The 21,161-nt window shown below is 47.8% G+C and overlaps 1 protein-coding gene across 2 annotated transcripts; it reads right to left on the bottom strand.

The window, feature by feature from the left end:
- Nucleotides 1-144: 144 nt before the first annotated feature.
- Nucleotides 145-15,450, bottom strand: LOC131297887 (organic cation/carnitine transporter 7-like). 2 transcript variants are annotated; one of them, XM_058323079.1, is made up of 4 exons: nucleotides 14,820-15,450; nucleotides 12,777-12,877; nucleotides 789-991; nucleotides 145-628 (listed from the first exon to the last, which is right to left on the bottom strand). In XM_058323079.1, the coding sequence occupies exons 2-4, from the start codon at nucleotides 12,799-12,801 to the stop codon at nucleotides 398-400; spliced, it is 459 nt and encodes a 152-aa protein (XP_058179062.1). In that variant the 5' UTR covers nucleotides 12,802-12,877; nucleotides 14,820-15,450; the 3' UTR covers nucleotides 145-397. The 2 variants fall into 2 exon arrangements, with proteins under 2 accessions (XP_058179062.1, XP_058179061.1); XM_058323078.1 differs by lacking the exon at nucleotides 14,820-15,450 and having other exon boundaries at nucleotides 12,361-13,505.
- Nucleotides 15,451-21,161: the final 5,711 nt, after the last annotated feature.

Here is a 21,161-nt window from a genome sequence, read left to right on the forward strand (position 1 = left end):
GCCCTGGCATGACTCGAACCATCAAGCCCTTGGGACCCAGAAGGAATGGAGGATGTTTTTAGCTTGGTGTCAAAGCTCGCGAAATTGACACATTTAAGCCGCTGGTACACTGATAACTTCGATCATATCTTTGTCATCTAATCCTTCAAAATGTGAATTATGTGACTTGCGATCATATTTCTAGTGTGAATTTAATTCTGGATCGATCCACAATCTATGTATTGTGCTTCGGCAAACACAAACGCCAATCTAAAGCAAACAGACCCTCGGGCAGACCTGGACACCAGCCATGTCAATTTCTTAACAGAAATTCGCTTAAGAAATTCACATGCTGAGCCCGAATAATTAACAGGCTAGAGAGAGATACAGAAGAGGGGGCTCAAAAGAGCTGCATAAATCATTCAGGGACAGCAACAATATCAGTCAACTCCCTTCCGTTGGTTTCGAGTGGAAGAAGCATAACAGATACCCCTGAAACGACCATCACAGCCTCAAACAGAAGGATTGCAGCTGTTTGATGACAACCAGTTACCAATCCAACGGCCACAAGAGGGCATATCATGCCGCCGATTCTTCCCACAGCACTCACGAGTCCATAGCCAGTTGCTCTTATAGATGTTGGATATATCTATGAGGGAGACAGATGAATTAGTATCGCAATAACTTATGTAAAGAACTCAAATAACACATAATAATTATGTCCCACTGATGTGATAAAGATAACGTCGTCCACTAGTAAACATATACTGGAAAGTCTATAGTCCAAAAACAAGAGTCCAAGTTCATACCTCAGGGGCATAAATATTGGCAACAGTAATGGTTCCCATGATGCACATTCTCACCCCGAACAGTAAACATGTTGTTAAAATCTCCTTCTGATGAAAAACCAGTGGAAGCAGGAAAATGCAACCCATCGCAAACATAATCACCATGGAAAGTTTGCGGCCGATTCTGTCGACAAGAATTGCAGATAAAACAAGTCCAGGGAACTCTGCAACAAGTATAAGCCAGGGTTAAAGAGTGTTTAGGGGAAATTGACGAGGAAAAAGACAAGCCATACACATCACGTTATATGGAAAATGCTCAACAAAATTTGTGTGGAGGCTTCGGTAATCGTCTCGGTAATATAACCGGACCACCATCAACCGAGGCCTCATATTGACATGGGCCTGTGTATATCTTTCTGTTTACTCGCTCGAAGTCAAGTCTCCTGTTTACACTTCGGTTAGTTACCGAGGTGTGCATTCCGTTTGGGACTTTTGGCAGAATGCAGCATAGCAGGAGGGGACCATGAGCGATACGTGGCGAAAAGGATCATCTGCCCATGTGCTTCGTAACCGTCTTATCCCGTGGCGTCATCTATGATGTCACCAAGGGCGGTTACCTAAGCGTGACCTCCACGCACTGGCTTGGAGCCCAAGTTAACCTAGGTCTATAAATACAAAGGGATATTCATCTTTGAGAGGTATGCCATCTTCCCCTAACCCTAGACCTAAAACAACTCTCCTTACATCTAACTTGATCGTCGGAGGGTCACAAGGTTATTCCAGCCTTAGTGACTTGTTGCAGGTTCAGCGGCGGAGGAACGGAGCAGCGGAAGTGAAGTACTAGTTCAGCCGAAGGTCCCTCCTCCTAAATCGAACCCCTACAATTGGCGACTCTGCTGGGGACCTAGCCATCCTTTCAACTTTCACTTCCCCCCATCTGCTCCGTTAAAACATCCAGAATCAAACATGGTGGAGATCGACGACGCACATCACGGTGGTACCGCCCACGGGCTCGGTTCCCTCGTGGACCACAGCCTGGCTTCTGGAGGAGCGGCGGCCCATGGAAAGAACCACATATCCATCGGAGTTGGCGCCGGAGCATCAGCTCCAGACGCAGGCCCATCCTCCGAGCTCCACTCCTACATCCGCCATCTCGAGCGCAAAATCGATGATCTCACGACGGTTGTAGACCGCGACAGACACGTCCGAGACGAGTTGGCAGAGATCAAACACCTCCTCATCTCCCCATCTCATTCCTCCGGGAGCCGCGGCGGCAAAACAAACCGTCGCACCCCCCCACGCAGTCACGAAGCCGGTCACCTGCTAGAGCACAGATCCCGTCCTTCAGTCAAGGATCGTCTTGAGTCACCAAGACCGGTGGACACACGAGCCCCAAAAGAAACATCGCGCAGGGACCGTTCTCGCTCTCCTGCGCAACTTCGAAGGAGGCCATCGGCCTTTGACAGGCTCGGTGGTGGAAGCGTCTCTGCCTCCTCCACCCACTCCGTCCTTGTGGGCAGGACAGGCCGGGAATCTACCCCTAGCCTCACAAGGGCATCCAGGGGAGATGACGGCCTTGTCGAGATCCAGACTAGAGGATACCGGGAGCGCCTGAAGGGCCCCCGAGCCAGAAGTCCCATCGTCTCGCACCCCGGCGGCGCAAACAGCAGGAGCCCGGTCACCGAGCGCCTCGAGGCTTCCGCTCGGGATAGCTACCGACATCATCGCCAGGAGCGTTTTCCCAGAAAAACGGTTAGTATCGATCCAAAGAGAAAGGAGCACGAACGATTGGACAAACTCGTCCCCAAGAAGCGTACAGCGACTGAGCGTCCAGACGGCCCCGACCGTTCGATCCGACCTCATCGCGATGCGCGACTTGCACGACTCTCGACCTCTCCATTCACAAGAGAGATCGACTCGGTTACCCCACCCAAAGGATTCTCCCAACCCAAGTTCGCAAAATATGACGGCAAGACCGAGGCGTACACTCATCTGGTCCAGTATAAAACCGTCATGTCTCTATTTCTTCGGAATGAACCCTCGGACGATGCTTTCCTGTGCAAAGTGTTTCCAGCAAGCCTCGGCAACCTGGGCCTCACCTGGTTCAATCAACTCCCGGCTCGGTCAATCTCCTCATTCGATTCCCTCTGTGACTCCTTCATGGCACGGTTCGTAACGAGCAACAAGCACGAGAAGGAGATCGACTCCCTCTTAGCCCTCCGTAAGAGGAACGACGAAACGCTTCGGCAGTACGCCGGCCGTTATTGGGAGTTGTTCAATGAGATAGAAGGTTGCGACGGTGTCATCTCTGCCCGAGGATTCAAGCTCGGTCTCACATCCCAGGACGAGCAAGTCTACGACGACCTCGCTCGCCATAAGCCGAACTCTATGAAGGACCTTATGACTCGAATCGAGAACTGGTGTCAGCTCATCGAGTCCAAGGCAGAGAGAGGCATCGGGAAGCCTACAAGTTCAAAAGCGTTGAACACTTCGGTATCCATACCGGCCTCCGCACCTATTTCAACCCCGAAGAAACAGGTCAACACGATCAAGCAGTCGCCGAGGAGGGGGCCGAAGCCAAGTGACTTCAACGCAGAAAAGACCGTCTTCACCATTCCCATCTACCGGATCATTGATCAAGTGAAGGATCAGCCCTTCTTCTCCTTCCCCAATCAAAAGCTCGGAACCGAAAATGGGAAAATCAAGAATCCCATCGTTCGATGCAGCTACCATAGCGAGCAAGGTCACTTCACCACAGCATGCAAGCCCTTCAAGGCCTACTTGGAACAGCTTGTTGCTGGTGGCCACCTCGGCAACTTCATCGATCACGAGAAGACGACGGCTCGGACACAGAGGACCGAATCACATACCGAGGAAGAGGTACAGACAATCAACGTCATACACGGTCCCTTGAACCCCGAAGCCGCCCGAGTCATCCGGGCAGAATTGAATGAAGCCTCCTCCTCCAAGCAGGTCATGCTAGTTGGCCCCGAACCGAAGCGCCCCAGAACCGACGACGGCTCCAAATGGACGATAACGTTTACCGAGAAGGATCTCGACCGCGTCCAGCTTCCCCACAACGACGCCCTCGTGGTCACGCTACGCATCGGAAATTTCAACGTCCGTCGCGTCCTCGTAGACCAGGGCAGCTCTGCCGAAGTCATGTACTACTCCCTTTTCAAGGATCTGAAGATTCCCGAAACCGACCTCCGTCCATCCGAAGTTCCCCTTATCGGCTTCAACGGAGCTCCTGTCTGGCCCATCGGTATGATCACTCTTCCTGTCCGTGCCGGCTCGGTAACGCTTGAAATAGACTTTGTGGTGGTCGACGTCCCTGGCCCTTACAACGCCATTGTTGGTCGAACTTGGCTGCATAGGCTTAAAGCGATTGCCTCCACTTATCACCAAGTGGTACGTTTCATCGGCACTAACGGGCACCAGGAAGACCTGTACGGAGACCAGACCGCGGCCAAGCAGTGCTACGTCAACGCTGTCCGAAGCACCAAACAGACCCCCCGGGTGAATCTCATTGAAGCACCAGAAGCCCCAGTTTTGGAGGACGTCGGCAGATCCCCCGACGACAAAACCGTCGAAGATGTGGCCACAATCCCAATCACCGAGGATGGCTCCCGCTTCTTCCTTGTCAGTTCCTCACTTAGTGACACTGATCGGAATGAGACGGTAGCTTTTCTCAACCGAAACATTGAAGTGTTCGCCTGGACTCCCTACGAGATGCCGGGGCTCGACCCCTCTTTCATCTGCCACGAGCTCAACATCGACACAGCCAAGCGACCGGTCGTACAGAAAGCACGACGGTCCTCTCCCATTCACTCCGAGGCCGTCATTGAAGAAGTCAACCGACTCCTAAACGCTGGGGCAATCAGAGAGGTCCAGTACCCCAAGTGGTTGGCTAACACCGTCGTAGTCAAGAAGAAGAATGGCAAATGGCGTGTCTGCGTCGACTACTCCAACCTTAACGATGCCTGCCCGAAGGACTTCTTTCCTCTTCCCCGAATCGACCAGCTTGTCGACGCCACCTCTGGTCACGAGCGACTCAGCTTTTTGGATGCGTACCGGGGCTACCACCAGATCGCCATGAGCGAAGGCGATATCGAGAACACCGCCTTCATTACCCCCCATGGGATCTTCGGTTACCTCGTAATGCCCTTCGGTTTGAAAAATGCCGGAGCAACCTTCCAACGAATGATAACCAAGATGTTCGAGCAATTACTGGGAGACACTATGCTGGCATACATTGACGACATGGTGGTTAAAAGTCTTCGCGCCGGTGATCATCTAACTCACCTTGCCGAAGTCTTTGAGATACTCAAGCGCCACAAACTCCGCCTCAATGCCGAGAAATGCGTATTCGGCGTCAGCTCCGGAAAATTTCTCGGCCATCTCGTCTCCCGGCGCGGTATTGAGGCCGACCCTTCCCAAATTCAAGCAATTGATCAGCTCTCGGCTCCCCACAACAAGCGCGATGTTCAGCGTCTAACCGGGATGGCTGCTGCTCTGAGTCGGTTTATAAGTCGCTCCTCGGACAAATGTCAGCCATTTTTCGCTCTACTAAAGGGCAGCCGACGAAGCTTCAACTGGACAGAAGAATGTGACCGAGCCCTCCAGCGACTAAAGGAGTATCTTTCCACGGCTCCACTCCTCGTCACTCCAAGGGACCAGGAAGACCTGTTCCTCTATCTAGCTGTCTCCCCGCACGCCGTCAGCTCGGTGCTCGTCCGACAGGAGGGTCGGGAGCACCAGCCAATCTACTACTCCAGCAAAACCATGACTCCCGCCGAGACGCGCTACCTCCCCCTGGAGAAGCTCGTGCTCGCCCTAATCTCAGCCTCCCGAAAGCTTGCCCCGTATTTCCAGTCTCATCGCATCATCATCCTGACCGAGTTCCCCCTCAAATCTCTTCTCCGAAAGGCCGATCTCTCCAACCGAATTTCACAATGGGCCGTTGAGATTGCCAATTTCGAAATCCACTTTCAGCCTCGGACAGCAATAAAGGCTCAGGTTCTGGCTGACTTCATCGCAGAGCTTACACCGCCCAACGTATCTGCTTCGGCACCCCCACCGAGCACCGAAGCAGTACTCCAGGCCAACCCTAGCACAGCTTGGCAGCTCTTTCACGGAGATGTATGGAAAATGTACGTCGATGGCGCATCCAACAGCCGAGGCGCAGGTGCGGGCGTCGTTCTTCTCTCACCCTCCGGTGTCTTGCACGAAAGCTCCTTCTCCATCAATTTCCCAGCCTCTAACAACGAGGCCGAATATGAGGCGTTGATCTCCGGACTCAAGACTGCCGAAGCTATTGGCATCGAAGAACTCGTCGTCTACAGCGACTCCTAGTTGGTGGTTAACCAACTCTCTGAAGAATACGAAGCTCGGGATGACCGCATGCGTACCTACCTAAGCGCCGCAGTCCAGCTCATTCAACGCTTTAAAGCAATCAGAGTCGAGCATATTTCAAGGGAACAGAACGCCCACGCCGACGCCCTGGCAGGTCTCGCTTCGGCATTCTCATGCACTGGGCACCGATCCATTTCCTTCAATTCTATTGACAAGCCCAGTTTTGAACTCGAAGACCTACAGAAGGAAGTACTCAACATAGAGCTGGGCCCGAGCTGGATGGATGAAATCGTCCTTTACCTGAGGGAGGACTCCCTGCCCACTGACAAAAAGGAGGCTCACCGACTCCGAAACAAAGCTGCACTCTTCTGGCTCAATCCCAACGGCAAGCTGTACCGAAGATCATTCACCGGGCCGTACTTATTGGTTGCCCACCCACATCAAGTTCCGGGCATTATCGAAGAGCTTCATTCCGGTGACAGCGGTTGTCACTCCGGCGGACGATCGCTCGCCCACCGAGCCCTCACTCAGGGATATTGGTGGCCGACAATGAAGAAGGACTCTGAAGAGTTCGTCAAGCGTTGCAAAAAGTGCCAGATGTTCGCTCCCATTATCCATCAGCCGGCCCGGGACCTGAGCCCTCTCACCAGCCCCTGGCCCTTCTCCCAATGGGGCATGGATATCGTTGGAAAGCTCCCAGTCGCTCCGGGTGGATTCAAGTTCCTTTTAACCGCAACAGATTATTTCTCGAAATGGGTCGAGGCCGAGCCCCTGGTAACCATCGAAGAAACAGACGTCATCCGCTTTGTGTGGCGCAACATCATCTCACGCTTCGGTGTGCCGTTCGCCATAATTACTGACAATGGAGGGCAGTTTACAGGACAGAAGTACCGGGCTCTACTTGACGAATACGGTATCAAATGGGACACGTCCACTCCGGCTTACCCCCAGGGCAACGGACAGGCTGAAGCGGCAAACAAAGCAATTTCATCCGGGCTAAAGCGACGACTCGAGTCACGGCGAGGAAAGTGGGCCGAAGAGCTGCCCAGGGTACTCTGGGGCTACCGTACGACGCCTCGGCGATCAACCGGTCGCACACCTTTTTCCTTGGCATTCGGAATGGAGGCGGTCATCCCACTCCAAGTCGGACTCCCAACAATGAGAACAGAAAATTTTGATGAGTCGGTCAACAACACCACCGTTGCTTCGGACCTCGATTTAGCCGAAGAAGAACGGGACAACGCAAGGATAAAGCTCGCTTCATACCAGCAGGAGGTTGCAAAGGGTTACAACCGAAGCGTGCGCCTCCGGTCGTTTAAGCCTGACGATCTCGTTTGGAAAAAGGTGGTGGAGAAGTCCAAAAAGCGAAAGCTAATGCCCAATTGGGAGGGTCCTTACCGAGTTCTCAAGCACCTCGGTTCGGGTAATTACAAATTGGAAAAACTGGATGGTTCCCCCATTGCTAAGTCATGGAACGCCAACAATTTGAAGAAGTTCTACGGATAGTGTTCGGCTACCGAAGCCCGTTTTGTCCTTATTACGTTGCATTTTCTTTTGAGAAAGTTTTGAAGGCAATCTGCTTATGTATTGACAATACCCCGAGTTTTAATGAGAATTCTCTTTGGCACTATTCGTACACTGATTGTTTAAATTACTTATACTTGGTCTATTCTTTCCCGGACCATTTTATACCGACTTCAGGGATATTGTTCTCCCATTGGTGATACCCTCGGAGAAAAATTCCCACCAAGTCGCCCGGACCTCTTCGGTCGTCTAAATTTCTGGTCACTCGCTGTAAGGATACTCGGCCTTTTTCTCCGAGCCCCTAACACCGACCCATCAGAAATTTCTCTCTGTTCGGACTCGCCGCGTCACTAACCTATGGCAAAAGCCGTACCACTTCGTGACCTCGGCCTACGTCCCTAGCAGTAATACCATCCCGCGTCTGCTCGATAAGCTCATTTCTATTAATAAGCAGGGGCGTGCAATGTCAAAAATTCATTACACGAGTTGATTCTGATTCGATCCCTACCGACCCTCCTACTCGCTGGGGCTTCGGAACGAGTCACCTCTTCTTGATTAATCATCTTTCTTATGCTTGAAAAAACGATTCGGTTAACGCTTCGGTTAAACTTGTTTCTACAAACTTTTCAAGTCCCACCGAAGCAGGGGCATTATAACCTAAGGAGCAAACCAATCAAACAAGCATTTCAAAGAAAAACATTCAAGAAAAGAAGAGCATTCATTCACGAACTATTAACAAAAAGGGGGTACTGCTTCAAGTATTAAACGGTTACAATCTCTGGAACGGCAAACTCCAAATGTCCGGAGCCGTCCAGTAAACCGACCATTCAAGCAAAAGTTAAAATACTTTTTCAGAGCTGCGAAATATAAAGTTCCTATGCTTCATCAGGGAACAGGGGCGCTAAGGTCAGCTGGCTCCTCGGTCGCTTGGGGCTCCTGGTTCGGCACCTGCTCGCTTTCCTCCTCCGGTAGCACGAGCTCTTCAGGAGGGGGCTCAGGCACGGTTCGAAGCTCCGAACCCTCTGGCAGAGTAAGCTTGCTTATTAAGGCCTCGTGGCCGTACCGAAGTCCGTCCAAGAACCGATCTCTGAAGAGCTCGGCTTCTATCTCCCGGACCTGCTTCTTATATTCCACTCCGGCAGCATCCCAGCCTTCATCGTAGCCTTTGTTCCTTGCAAACTCGACCTCCCGAGCTCCAGCAGCCCTCAATGTATCAGCATCCTCCTCAGCTTTTTTGGCCCTCCCTTCGGCAAGTACCCGCTCCCGGTCGCACTGCTGAAAGTCGGCTAGGTAGAGGTCACAAGTCTCCCTCGCCACTTTCAGGTCGTCCTCTCTCTGAGCAAGAGTCTTCCTCAGCAGCTCCATCTCCTGCTCTCGTGCCTGGCATTGTTCGTTCACAGCGAGCACCCGAGCGCCGGCCTACCAACACAATTAAAATTGATCAAAATTCCAACAAAACGATCAAAGGAGTAAGAAAAGAAACTTTCAGAAGTAACTTACTTTCAGAAGTGCCTGCGCTATCTCTCCTGTCAGATCCACGGTGCACCCCTCAACAGCCCGGGCATCCTTCGGAAGAATACACGACCGAAGCAGCCCAAACGCCGTCCCAATGTTAGAAGACGCGCTATCGGCGTGATGAATTAGGCGCCCCGAGTAGTGACGAACCTCGGGGGCCCAGGGGACCTCCCTCGCCGGAACACGAGTCCCCGTTTCGGTTCCTCCCCGGCTCTCCACATCTCCCTCATCTCCTCGGGTCCCCGTTTCTTCTATCAAGATCGGCTCCCCGCCCCTTCCTCGTCCGAAGCTTTCCTCCTCGGTCCGAGCCCTCTTCTCCGGAGGCTCCTGAGGAGAAACAGGGATCACCCTCGAGGTTCCAGCCCCCGGCGAGCCTGTCCTGACGCCGGCACCCCGTCCTCGTGGCCTTTGGCGCCGAAGGTTGAGCACTTCTCTTCCACGGCCGCTCATCTCTCCACTAAGTCCCGTCCTTTCTGGGGTCTCCCGGTCGATTTCTTCTCGGATCACGCCTCGAGGACCAGAATCACCAACTTCGTCTTCTGTCGCCCCAGCTCCTCCTCTCCTACCTTCTCCTCTTCCTTGGCTTCTCCCTCGGCCACGTCCTCGTCCCCCTCGAGGAACTCCTTTCTGCCTCGGCTTCTTTTTCAAATAGCCGGTATAAGTCGGTTTGTATCCGAGCAGTTCAGGTGCATACCGACTCGTGATAGGAATGGCGTAAGCAGCTGTTATTTGCGCTCGGTTAGCCCTTGCCCGAAGCTCTGCAACGATTCCCTCGGCTGAAAGATAGAGAATGGAAGAATCAGTATACAATGAGGAAAGAAAAATGTGCAAACATAATAAAGCTAAGAAGATGCTTCTACCGACCAGGAGCCCCGGTTTCGAACTGAACTGTGGTGGCTGTGTCCGCGCTCTCCCCGGGCCCAAACATAAAATTCCCGGTGACCGAAACATAAATACTCGCCCACTCTTCCGAGTCGGGAAGATGGTCGATAAGGAAGGTGTCGTATCCTGTCCTACAGGAGAGGTAGTGACGGTCGCTCTCCCGGTTAACTCCAACGAGGTATACACCGAAGAGCTCCTCGAGTCCGAACGTGAGGTTATATTGTCTCCTCAGTTCTATAATGCTCGTGATGATCCGGTAAGAATTCACCGTCAGCTGAGAAGACGTGAGGGAGAGGGCTCGGAGAACCCTTCGGACAAACTGATGAAGGGGGAATCTAACGCCCCCCTCTGTGATAGCCATCAAGGGGAATATGAGTGCTCCCTCCCGGTGAGGAAGATCCTTGGGATCACTGTTCGGTAAAATGCGAACGTCAACATCATGAGGTACGCTGTATACCCTCTTGAATTCAGCATAAGAAGCCGAGGAGCCGTCAAAGTACTGATTTCGGTATGGGCATGGCCTCATCGCCCTTCTGCGTCCCCGTACCTCCTCGGGGGCATCAGCGAACGGACCCGGACCTTGGTTCGAGGTACTTGGGGCTTCCATCTCTTGAGAGTCAAACGTCGTCGCCTCACGAGGAGCTCTCGAGGGTTCAAATGGTTCAACGCAGTCGATTGGAGTTCGGAAGAATGCCCTCTCCCGAAGTGTCTGGCGAATGTCCTCGGGAATTTCGATAGGAGAAGAACCTGAACTACCGGAACTGTCCGAAGAGAGCTCGATGACCATTCGCTTCTGCCTAACCAAGGAAAGGAATACAAAAACCCGTTAGCTATGTGCTCAGGGAAAAAATCAATGTCTAGCGCTCGGTGCGGAATGGTCATCGCTCCTCGGAGTCCTCGGACAATCGTTTCCTATAAAGGCGTTTCCCTCTCGGAAGAATTTCTAAAAATCAGAAGTCCTTTCCCTTGGGATCAAGGTGAATCTAGGTCTCGGGATGAGTTTTGGCCTCGGGATGAATCTAGGTCTCGGGATGAGTTTAGACCTCGGTAATAGCGTGAACAACGCTGGAGAAGCCCAGCGCCGCCTTGAACCAGACGGTGGCGAGCGGTTGCTCAGCCGTAACAAGTGCAAGAAAACGGCGAAAAACTCAAAAACAATGGTCAAAACATGAAGAATAAAGCAAGAAGGTCGATATACCTCAAGTTTGTGCAAGATCTCCCAACCAAAACGATCGAAATCTCGACTGAAAGCTGAAAGTATACGGCGGCGGCGGTTCGACTTCAGAAGCAGAAGAAAGGGTGACGATCTCACCTCTGTCTCTCCTATTTATATTGATAGAGATGGAAAGCTGCGCGGGAAACGAAGCGTCGTGCATTGAGCCGTTAGATCATCGACATGTGTTATCATCGAACGGCTAGTATCAAGGACTCTGCACCGAGGACAGGCGCCGGATATTCGGACCTTAGGCATGTTGACGCGTGTCACCGAAGCGACGTTTCGTACCAATCAACTGGCATGGCACGTGCCGAGGCAGCTTTTTGATTCTGAGATCTCGGCAACAGTTGACACGTGGCTCTTCTCTGGCGCGGGTTGAACGAAATCTACCGAAGCAACTTCACCCTTCGGTTATTCTCCAAAAAGAAAGATCAAGGCCTGATGTCTCATACGATAGGATCAAGACCCTGAAGCAGAGGTGCAACGCTCCAGGGACTTGAGGGGCTATTGTGGAGGCTTCGGTAATCGTCTCGGTAATATAACCGGACCACCATCAACCGAGGCCTCATATTGACATGGGCCTGTGTATATCTTTCTGTTTACTCGCTCGAAGTCAAGTCTCCTGTTTACACTTCGGTTAGTTACCGAGGTGTGCATTCCGTTTGGGACTTTTGGCAGAATGCAGCATAGCAGGAGGGGACCATGAGCGATACGTGGCGAAAAGGATCATCTGCCCATGTGCTTCGTAACCGTCTTATCCCGTGGCGTCATCTATGATGTCACCAAGGGCGGTTACCTAAGCGTGACCTCCACGCACTGGCTTGGAGCCCAAGTTAACCTAGGTCTATAAATACAAAGGGATATTCATCTTTGAGAGGTATGCCATCTTCCCCTAACCCTAGACCTAAAACAACTCTCCTTACATCTAACTTGATCGTCGGAGGGTCACAAGGTTATTCCAGCCTTAGTGACTTGTTGCAGGTTCAGCGGCGGAGGAACGGAGCAGCGGAAGTGAAGTACTAGTTCAGCCGAAGGTCCCTCCTCCTAAATCGAACCCTTACAATTTGTATATTCATTGGGACAAGTCCAGATGTGCAGCACCTGCTAAGCTAGTGATAAATACATCCACGTAGAGGCTAGAACCCCGAATTTTTTCTGAATGCAAACCAATTGAGTGACGACATTTACTTTGCCCACTGCTCAGCTCAGAGGTCAGCAATACAATACCATAATATGAAAATGCATTCCCAAAGAACAGCAACCATAGGCTAAGGGTGGTTCTAATCAGTTTCGATGAGAAGAGCATAAGTAACGCTGAAAATCCTGCTCTAAGAACGTTGGGTTTTTTCCCTATTGGGCAAAGTAAACTGTTATCCTCTGATGGAGCATATACTTCATCAACCCCTATACTTTGATCACAAACAAGCACGCCAGAAGGGAGGCTTTTCTGGTTTTGTCTTGCTATTTTCTCCAGGATTTTCTGTGCATCAGTTATTCTACCTTTCGTGCATAAATACCTGGGGGACTCTGGTGTAGGACCATAAAAGAGAAGTGCCATAAAAGATGGTACAGATGATACTGCAAGTAGCCACCTCCAATTTAATCTTGGCATGATAATCTGCAGTAGAATGACAAAAAGAGAAGTATCAATAGTTCCCCATCTGTCCTACATTTACTGCTTCTTAGAAACTTGAAATGAAATGAAATTCCAGACTTGGATGATACTATAATTAAAAATAGTCCATGATATAATGATGATGAAAGGTCAACAGAAAGGGGGATACGTGCCAAGTGGCACTAGGGACTAGTAGTGAGTCTAGTGACCAGGTGAGAAGCAAAGCAGCCCGCAAGAGAAGCGATAGCTGAGTTTCTAATCAGGTTGTTTATTTATGCAAGTTCAGTGGGTCCAAAAGAGATGAAGAAGTGCATCCTTCTAACTGGGAGAGGGAAGCGCATCCTGTAACTGCACATCAGGAAATATGGTAAGTATTTTTTTTTGATAACCGGATGTCACCCCGACAAATTCTGAGGCCCTGAAATATGGGTAACTATTGGAGGAGGTTGTTAGGATGTGCTTCCTCTTGATGGTGCCCTGGAGATTTCTGAAAGTTCTAAGACATATCTAAGAGATACCAGAGTAAGGAGAAGCACTCTCGGTTGGACAGGCCAAAGGGAGATAGATCCACAACAGATCAAGCACCAAGAGACCATTGTGTCCACTTCCTACCCGCTGAGATACACAAACCAAGAGTCTTGCAGTGTACCCATAGTAGTGCAGCATGCCTAGGCGTACCCATAACCTAGGCAATGAGGCAATCTGTCATCGAAACACGTCCCATTATGATTGGAAACACAACTGGATTAAGAGATATTTTACTACAGTACTAGTGGTCAGTCAAAGGGGAACAGTGTTAGGTATAAAATTAGCTTAGACGATTTCAACCACCATGAGAAGATGGGACAATTGGTGTTTCTTAGCATTAGAAGGTGAATTCATACTTCAGGTTTGTCCAAAAGGGGCCCCAAAACAATATCAAAGCAAAAGATTGAAACTATTCGTACAGCAAGGAGACATTTCTAGCTTTCCATTTCCCCACCCCCCCCCCCCCCCCCTTTTTTGTACACGGGAAGCCATAGCTTGGGGAGAGGGATATTTCCTTTCACAAGACTTGAACACTTAACATCAACAAAGATTCTGACCGACTGAGTTGGCCCCAATTGGTTAATTTTCAAATTTTGAAGTCAGAAGCAGCTATTAGTTTGGAAAGGTCTTTTAACTTAAAACTTTGATTCATCAGATGATGATGATAACCAAGTATTTATCACATGGGACCGCCATAACATCAAGAAACATACAACATATGTAACTTGAAGATTTGCTCTCTTCTTTTTAGACAACCGAGAAACTTAAGCATAGAGAAACCTACTGTGAATGGAACTTAGAGATTTTATCTCCTCACTAACGACAACAAAGGAGAAAAGATTAACAGTTCCAAGACACCTCTACATATTCTATATTGGCAGTTCATGCCTATGTGTCGGCAATTCATCAGGAAATCCACAGATTATCAAAATATTGCTAGTCTTGTCCAGATAAGGTGCCAATTTTGTTTTAATCAATTGAGTTGACTTTACCCGATTCAGCATTCTTTCCATCTTGAGAATAATAGCCAGTTTAAGCTCTACCCACAGTTCCAAAATCAGGTTATGATGCCAGTAAGCTTGTTGATTAAGCAGCTAAGGTAGCAGATCTCATTGCAAAATCGACAACAAGATTGGCAACTCTATGGCGACCGTAAACATTTCTGAGTAGGAACAGCGAAATAGGGTACTCATTTTAAGCTCATGAATGTAAGCTGAGACAGAAAATGAAAGCTGGTACATATATAATCCAACAATGCCAAGCAACCTTGTTTACTTCCATCTGAAGCCCTGTCTAGCTTCAGGTTTAGAATTCATACGTTATTAAAGAGAAAAAAAGGAACAAAGGAAAAGTATAATGACAACAACAAAGACTTGATTGAAGAACAACAAGAAGCAGCAAGGAAACATGGACTTACCCATGCAAGCGAAGCCTCTAGGACAGTTCCAAATGTCCAGAAAGTTGAAAAGATCACCATCCAAGTCCCTCTATTTGGAGCAGGAACAAACTCTAGAAACCAGGACGAGTACGCAGGCCCACCACCAAGACCAAAGCCAACCAAACAACGCAGAACGACCAAAGACACATAGTTCGGGGAAAAAACACTAAGAAAACCAGCTCCACTGGTGACAATAGCTATGCTGAGGAGACCCTTCCTGGAAATGGCAAGTGAAAGTATCTAATAATAACGTGAGACTGCATACATGCATTAAAAGTTTGTATTGAAATTCAAAACTAGCTATATTCAACACTTAGAATCCCATAAAGAATCCAATTACATACTCCTGCAGAGAGAAAAGGTGGTGTTTAATGCAGGTTTTGGTTGATTTAACCTTAACACCAGCCTCAGCTAGATCAACTTATAATTCACCTCTCATGTGTCACCAGAAGTACAAAAGCAGTTTTGAGCAATTGAACATGGGGAAATGACGTGTGAAAGCAGACTTGAACACAATGCTCAACAACTACTGCAAGAAGTAAATTGAAAGAAACCTGATGCAATATGTAAATGCAAAAGACAATGAGCATCTAAATAACAAGGACTATCCTATGAGCGAATCAACATTCTCACTAACATCAAAGTTGCAGTTAAAATTGTTACCAAGTGTCTTATATATCTACAATTTATGGAATCATATTATTGGCTTGGCAAAACAAATATGTGTAAGGTATCGATTAAAAAAAATAAACTAGGGATGGACCTGCTACACCAATGAACTCAGTTAGTGGAAAGGCTTCCCATGGCTTAACTCCTTTGACGGCTCTGTAGGTTTTCTGCTTAGTGGAGTCTGCATTGTTTCCGTTTTCTTGTTTTAGCTCTCTTTTTCAACTCCTCTTCCCATCAACAATAGTAGAGGAAAGATGAAAATCACTGGCAATTTTAAGTGAACAGCTGAGGGTTAGCTTTAGTACAATTCCAAGTTTTTATTATTTTGGTAATGCGAATTAAATTAAACAACAGCCAGGTAATTACACACAATGTCGTCTCTCTCTCAAACCTAGCAAGTAGCAACATATATTGATCAAATCTACTTCTTGTTATATTTTGATATACATGTATATCTCTGTATATAAGGATGAAAATCTTGTTAGCAATGCAAGAATACATGTGGTTCAAGTCCAATGGTCCATGCACATCCGCCAGTGCTAATAACTAAAAGGTGTTTCGAGAGCTATGGCAAGTTAGAAGGAGAAAAAATCAGTTCAGAGGCTGTCTCAAATTCTTTAAATGACATTGTTGGCACATAAATTTCAACCAAAGATTGATGAATATCTTATGTTGGGCTTGCGGACTAAAAGGCATGTAAAGAGTCTAAAAGCATGTTGACCCAGCGAGCCCGCGAATCAACAAACATGTGTTGACCCGACAAGCCTAACGAATATATGAGCCTACGGAATAAGTGTTGACCCAGCGAGCCTGCGAATCAAAGAACACATGTTGGCCCAACGAGCCCGCGAATACATGTTGGCCCAACGAGCCCGCGAATACATGTTGGCCCGACGAGCCCGCGAATCAACAAACACGTGTTGGCCCGACAAGCCTAACGAATATATGAGCCTGCGGAAGAAGTAGCAGGCCTACAAATCAAATATTCGGTTGAACCATGTAGGCCCGCATTTCACGGGGCCTACAAACCAAATATGGGTTCACGTAGTCTCAAATTGGAACTTAGAGTCCAAGAAAATACTTCTGTGCAAGCAGAAGGATATTATAAGATAGATGTCATCTGACGCAACCAATATTCAAAATTTGAAGAGGCTGAGAAGATATGATATCATCTATTCTCTGGCAACAACTATTCAAATTCAAATGAATTATTTGGCGGCCAAGCATCTGATGATGAATGAAGCTCCTATAAATATGAGGTCCGTCATCAAAGGGAGGGGACCTCAATCTGAGATCAGACCTAACATCTCTCATCTATCTCTCATCGACCCCAAGATCAAACCTCAGATCTCATACTTCATCTCTCAACTCTTCACCATCACCTCTTTTCCCTCAACGTAGAAAATATACGGAGAGCGAGAGAAGATATACCCCATTCACGCAAAACCACTACGATCTACAACCATCAAAGCAACCTACTCGCTCACTACCACCTGCAATCTTCAACAAATTTCGAAGACCAGTAAGAGTAAGCATATCAAGCGATAGGTAAAGAGTTCCAATCCCTCTAAATGTATCCAGTATTCTCTGTTTTGATGTAAACAAGGGTTTTAAACCCCAATCATCAATAAAGTTAAATTATTCCAGTCTATTTCCTGTTCTTTATTCTTTATTAATCGGAGGTTTTATTTTTAAGTATGTAATTAACGATTTGAAATCCAAATCGGAAATAGGAGCCTGCATATAAAAAAAATCAACACTGTTCGCTTGAACAGTGGATATTTGAGATATGGATTTCGAAGCGTGGATAAATTCTACGGTTCAAAATTTATGTCTACAAATTTCTGGCACGCCCGGTGGGACCTATTTCTCCTCCCATCTTTTGAAGAATAAAACTAATTATAAAAACTAATTATTTTAATAGTGTCCCTTGCTTCGATAGATTCGAATATGGAAGCTGCAATCATGAAGGCCAACAACGGACTCACTGTGAAGACACCGATGAATCCTACGACGGGGATTCAAAAATCCTGGAGGGACGTGTTAGTCTCTCCGGCACCTGCTTACTGGAAGGCTCCAAAGCGCAAGCTCTTGGCTGTCTCACCAGAAGTTCCTGCTTACTGGAAGGCTCCAGAGCGTAAGCTCTTGGCTGTCTCGCCAGAAGTGTCTGCTTACTGGAAGGCTCCAGAGTGCAAGCTCTTGGCTGTCTTACCAGAAGTGCCTGCTCATGGGGAGGCTCCAGAGCGAAAGCTCTTGGCTGTCTTACCGCGAGCTCAAACAAACAATAGCACTTCGCTACTCCAAAAGGCTGAAAACCTCAAAAGAGTAGCCGAAGATCTGTTAAAGGCTGCCAAACAATATATGACAGTAAGAGCAACAAGGTGCTCGTGGGACTTCCTTAGAAAAGCAAAGGATGCTAAGGAAGCAATAGCAGTCGCTGTTATCCTGGCCAAGGCCCGTACAATTCAAAGCACACTGGGTCTTTTGATTACACAGGCGGAGCACTCCATTATGATTGCGGAAAAAGCTTAGAAGAGGGCATCTGTGGAAAATTGTTCCATCATCCAGAACATTGGCAAGGAGATGGTCAGACAAACCCGAAATCACGTTAATTCGTTAGCCCAATCGAAAGTGGTGGATTCGTTGGCTCAACGAAAGACCAACAATTCGACGGCTTTATATAATTCATCCGTGACGAATCATCGACTCGTAAGTCCAATTGTGAGAAATGCTGCATCAATCATAAAAATCCAGGAGACACAAGTTTTCTCTTCCATGCCTGTAGGGGTTCGACCAAAAACCCCCACTAAAGCCTCAAACCCAAAAAGACAGAGGCAAAGGAGGAACAAAACCCTCAAAAAGGGAGAACAGAAGTCTGTAGCAGCCAACGTTATGGGAGCAATTGAAAAGGCTCTTGGTAGTTATAATGATGACCTTGAGTATTCCACAGAATCAAGTGAGTCAGAGTTGAACTCTTTTGATGGTGAGAGAGATTCTGTTTCCACCACCACCATAGAGGAACAATTTGCCAAGTTGGTTGAACAAGCAAAAAGAACTGCTACTTCGATGCCTATGCCAGGGACAGTAACAAGGTCTATGGCAAAGCAAGAACAACCAAAGGGATTAACTATAAGCGAAGGGAATGACTCTATCTCAGTGTATTCGTCATCCCCCGCGAGCAGTAAATCGTCATCCTCCACAAGTAAGAAGCCAAGAAGTGTTTCCGTGATGGTTACGGAAGTGGGTGATGAAGAAAGTTCAAACCCTCAGTTGTTGGAAGAAAAGGTAGCTTCGCTACAGGAACAGCTAGAGAGAAGGGACCAAGAAATGTCTCACCTGATGGAACAGATCAAAAGTTTGCAAGCCCAAGTAACAGGGGACAAACAGAAAAAATCTGCCTTTGAGGAGGAATCATTCGAAGTCCCGAAAACAAAGTTCACAGGGGGCAACGGACATTTCTTCATTGACCCAATGAGCAGTAATGCAAATCCGATGCTTATGGCCATGATCGATGACATGGTGAAGAAGCAAGTAAAGAAGGCTAAAGAAAAGGATGACGAGGGCTTTCGGATGATCACAAAGCCCTATCCGGCATGGGTGGATACCGTTCCATTCCCACATGGCTTCTCCCAGCCTGATTTCAAAATGTTTGGAGGAACGGGAGATCCGAGACAACATATTGCCCATTTCCTCTCGCGATGCGGGCCAATAGCACAGAATGAAGCCTTGTGTTTACAACTCTTTGTGCAATCTCTTGAAGGTTCTGCATTTTCTTGGTATTCGAATCTCCCTGAAGGATCAATCCAAAGTTGGGATTTCATGGTTAAAGAATTCCTCAAACAGTTCTGCAATACCCAAAGACGTGTTGGGGTACCAGAGCTCATTGAGACCAAACAGCGAGATAACGAACCAGTCACGGACTTCATTGCAAGATGGCGAGCTTTAACGTTTGCATGCCCACAAAAGTTCACGCAGTTGGAACTCATTCGCATGTGTCTCAATAATTTTCGACATGAGCTTTCTACAGCGCTCATGGCTCAGACCTTTGAAGGGTTCAATGACTTATGTACCAAAGCACATGACATGGAACTACACTTGGGCAAACGAAGAAGGCCGAGGGTTGTAGATAGACTTGAAACCTCAGCGGCTGCAATAGTTGAAACCAAGAAAAGAGTTCCTGTTGTGGTTGGAGCGCAAAGACCGAAGGAAACTAAAAAGGTCACCATGAAGGAAAGATTGGAAAAGAAGTATTCCTTTACAGATGACTTGGTAGAGGATATGTTCGAAGATCTCTTGGAGCAGAAGTTGATTACACTCCCCGATGTGAAAAGGCCGCATGAAGAAGGCAAGAAAAGTGATCCAAAGTATTGCCCATATCATCGCCTTATCAGCCATCCATTAAGGGATTGCTTTGTCTTGAAAGACAAGATTCAAGAACTCTTTGACTCGAGGGTTATTGAGCTTCCCTCTCCTGAGAAAGTGACAGCGAACCCAATTACAGCCGATGACGATGACGAGGGTGAATGGGTTGTATATCAATCAAAAGGAATGAAGAAAAGACGAAGTTCTTTATCCAGAGCCAAGGCGCCCTTTGTTCCGAAAAGAGCGCGAAAGCCAAAAACGTCCAAAAAGGTAAAAAGCACCAAAGTGAGTAAAAACGCGAGGAATAAGAAGAAGAGCCAAAAGAAAGCAAAGAAAGTGAAGCTTGTCCTCGATGAGCCTTTGAAACAATCTCCTCGCATTACCATCACTCTTGAAGAATTTTTGCCTAAAGAACTGCAATCTCCAGAGCTAAAAGCTTATTTTGAGAAGAAGAGAGACGAGGCAATAACTCAGGTCCCATGCCTTAACATCATTGTGATAAGTGATGATGAAGAAGAAGAAGAAAGCAGTGCTTCAAGTCCAATTCACATACCAGACTCCCCTATTGTGATAAGTGACGATGAAAAAGAAGGAAGCAATGTTTCATGTTCGATTCATATGCCAGATTTTCCTACTTCACCAAATCTCGCGGTGGGAGAGTTCATGGTAACCCCTAAGGCTCGTGTGACTCCTGAAAGGACAGTGGCTTCACCTTCACCAAAGTACTCCCATGTACCTCCAATGCTCTACATAAATACTCCAGAGTATGTAGTAAGTCCGTCCCAAAGAAACATGGGATACAGATCGGATACGAAACTTGTGAGAACTTCTCGAAAGCGGCTTCGTTTTGAAGATAAGAAGTTGAGTCTATCGGATGATGAGATGTGGAAACATTCTACTCAATCCCCACATATCCTCGAGTCATCCGTAAACTCAAGTTTCTCTCCCAGGTACCCTTCGCCAGCAAGAACATACGATGGAGAAAGTGTGTCCAGTGACCATTTTGATTTTTCATGCAACGTAATTTCGGTGGATGTGAATTTTCAAGATGCGGATATACAAATCAGAAGTTGTCCAGAGGATGATGAAAAAGCGAGAGTTTTTGCTCGAAGGGAGGGAACAAATCAAGCGAAGGTAATTGTAGCTTTGAAAGAGGAAAAGTCTAGAATTCTCCAAAACTATGCGATTGGTGTAGAACAGATTTTAAATCACCCATATCCTGAATGGGTTGAAATGGTCTTATTCCCAAGAGGATATTCCATACCACATTTTCCCTTGTATAATGGAGTT

The sequence above is a fragment of the Rhododendron vialii genome, chromosome 8a, assembly GCF_030253575.1.
Source record: "Rhododendron vialii isolate Sample 1 chromosome 8a, ASM3025357v1".
Lineage (NCBI taxonomy): Eukaryota > Viridiplantae > Streptophyta > Magnoliopsida > Ericales > Ericaceae > Rhododendron > Rhododendron vialii.

Coding starts and splice junctions, on each gene's coding strand:
- LOC131297887 (XM_058323078.1), bottom strand. CDS start 12,871: ATGCCAAGATTAAATTGGAGGTGGCTACTTGCAGTATCATCTGTACCA. Junction 992..12,360: donor ATTTATCACTAGCTTAGCAG/GTGCTGCACATC, acceptor TACTTGTTGCAG/AGTTCCCTGGACTTGTTTTA. Junction 629..788: donor CCAATATTTATGCCCCTGAG/GTATGAACTTGG, acceptor TCTCCCTCATAG/ATATATCCAACATCTATAAG.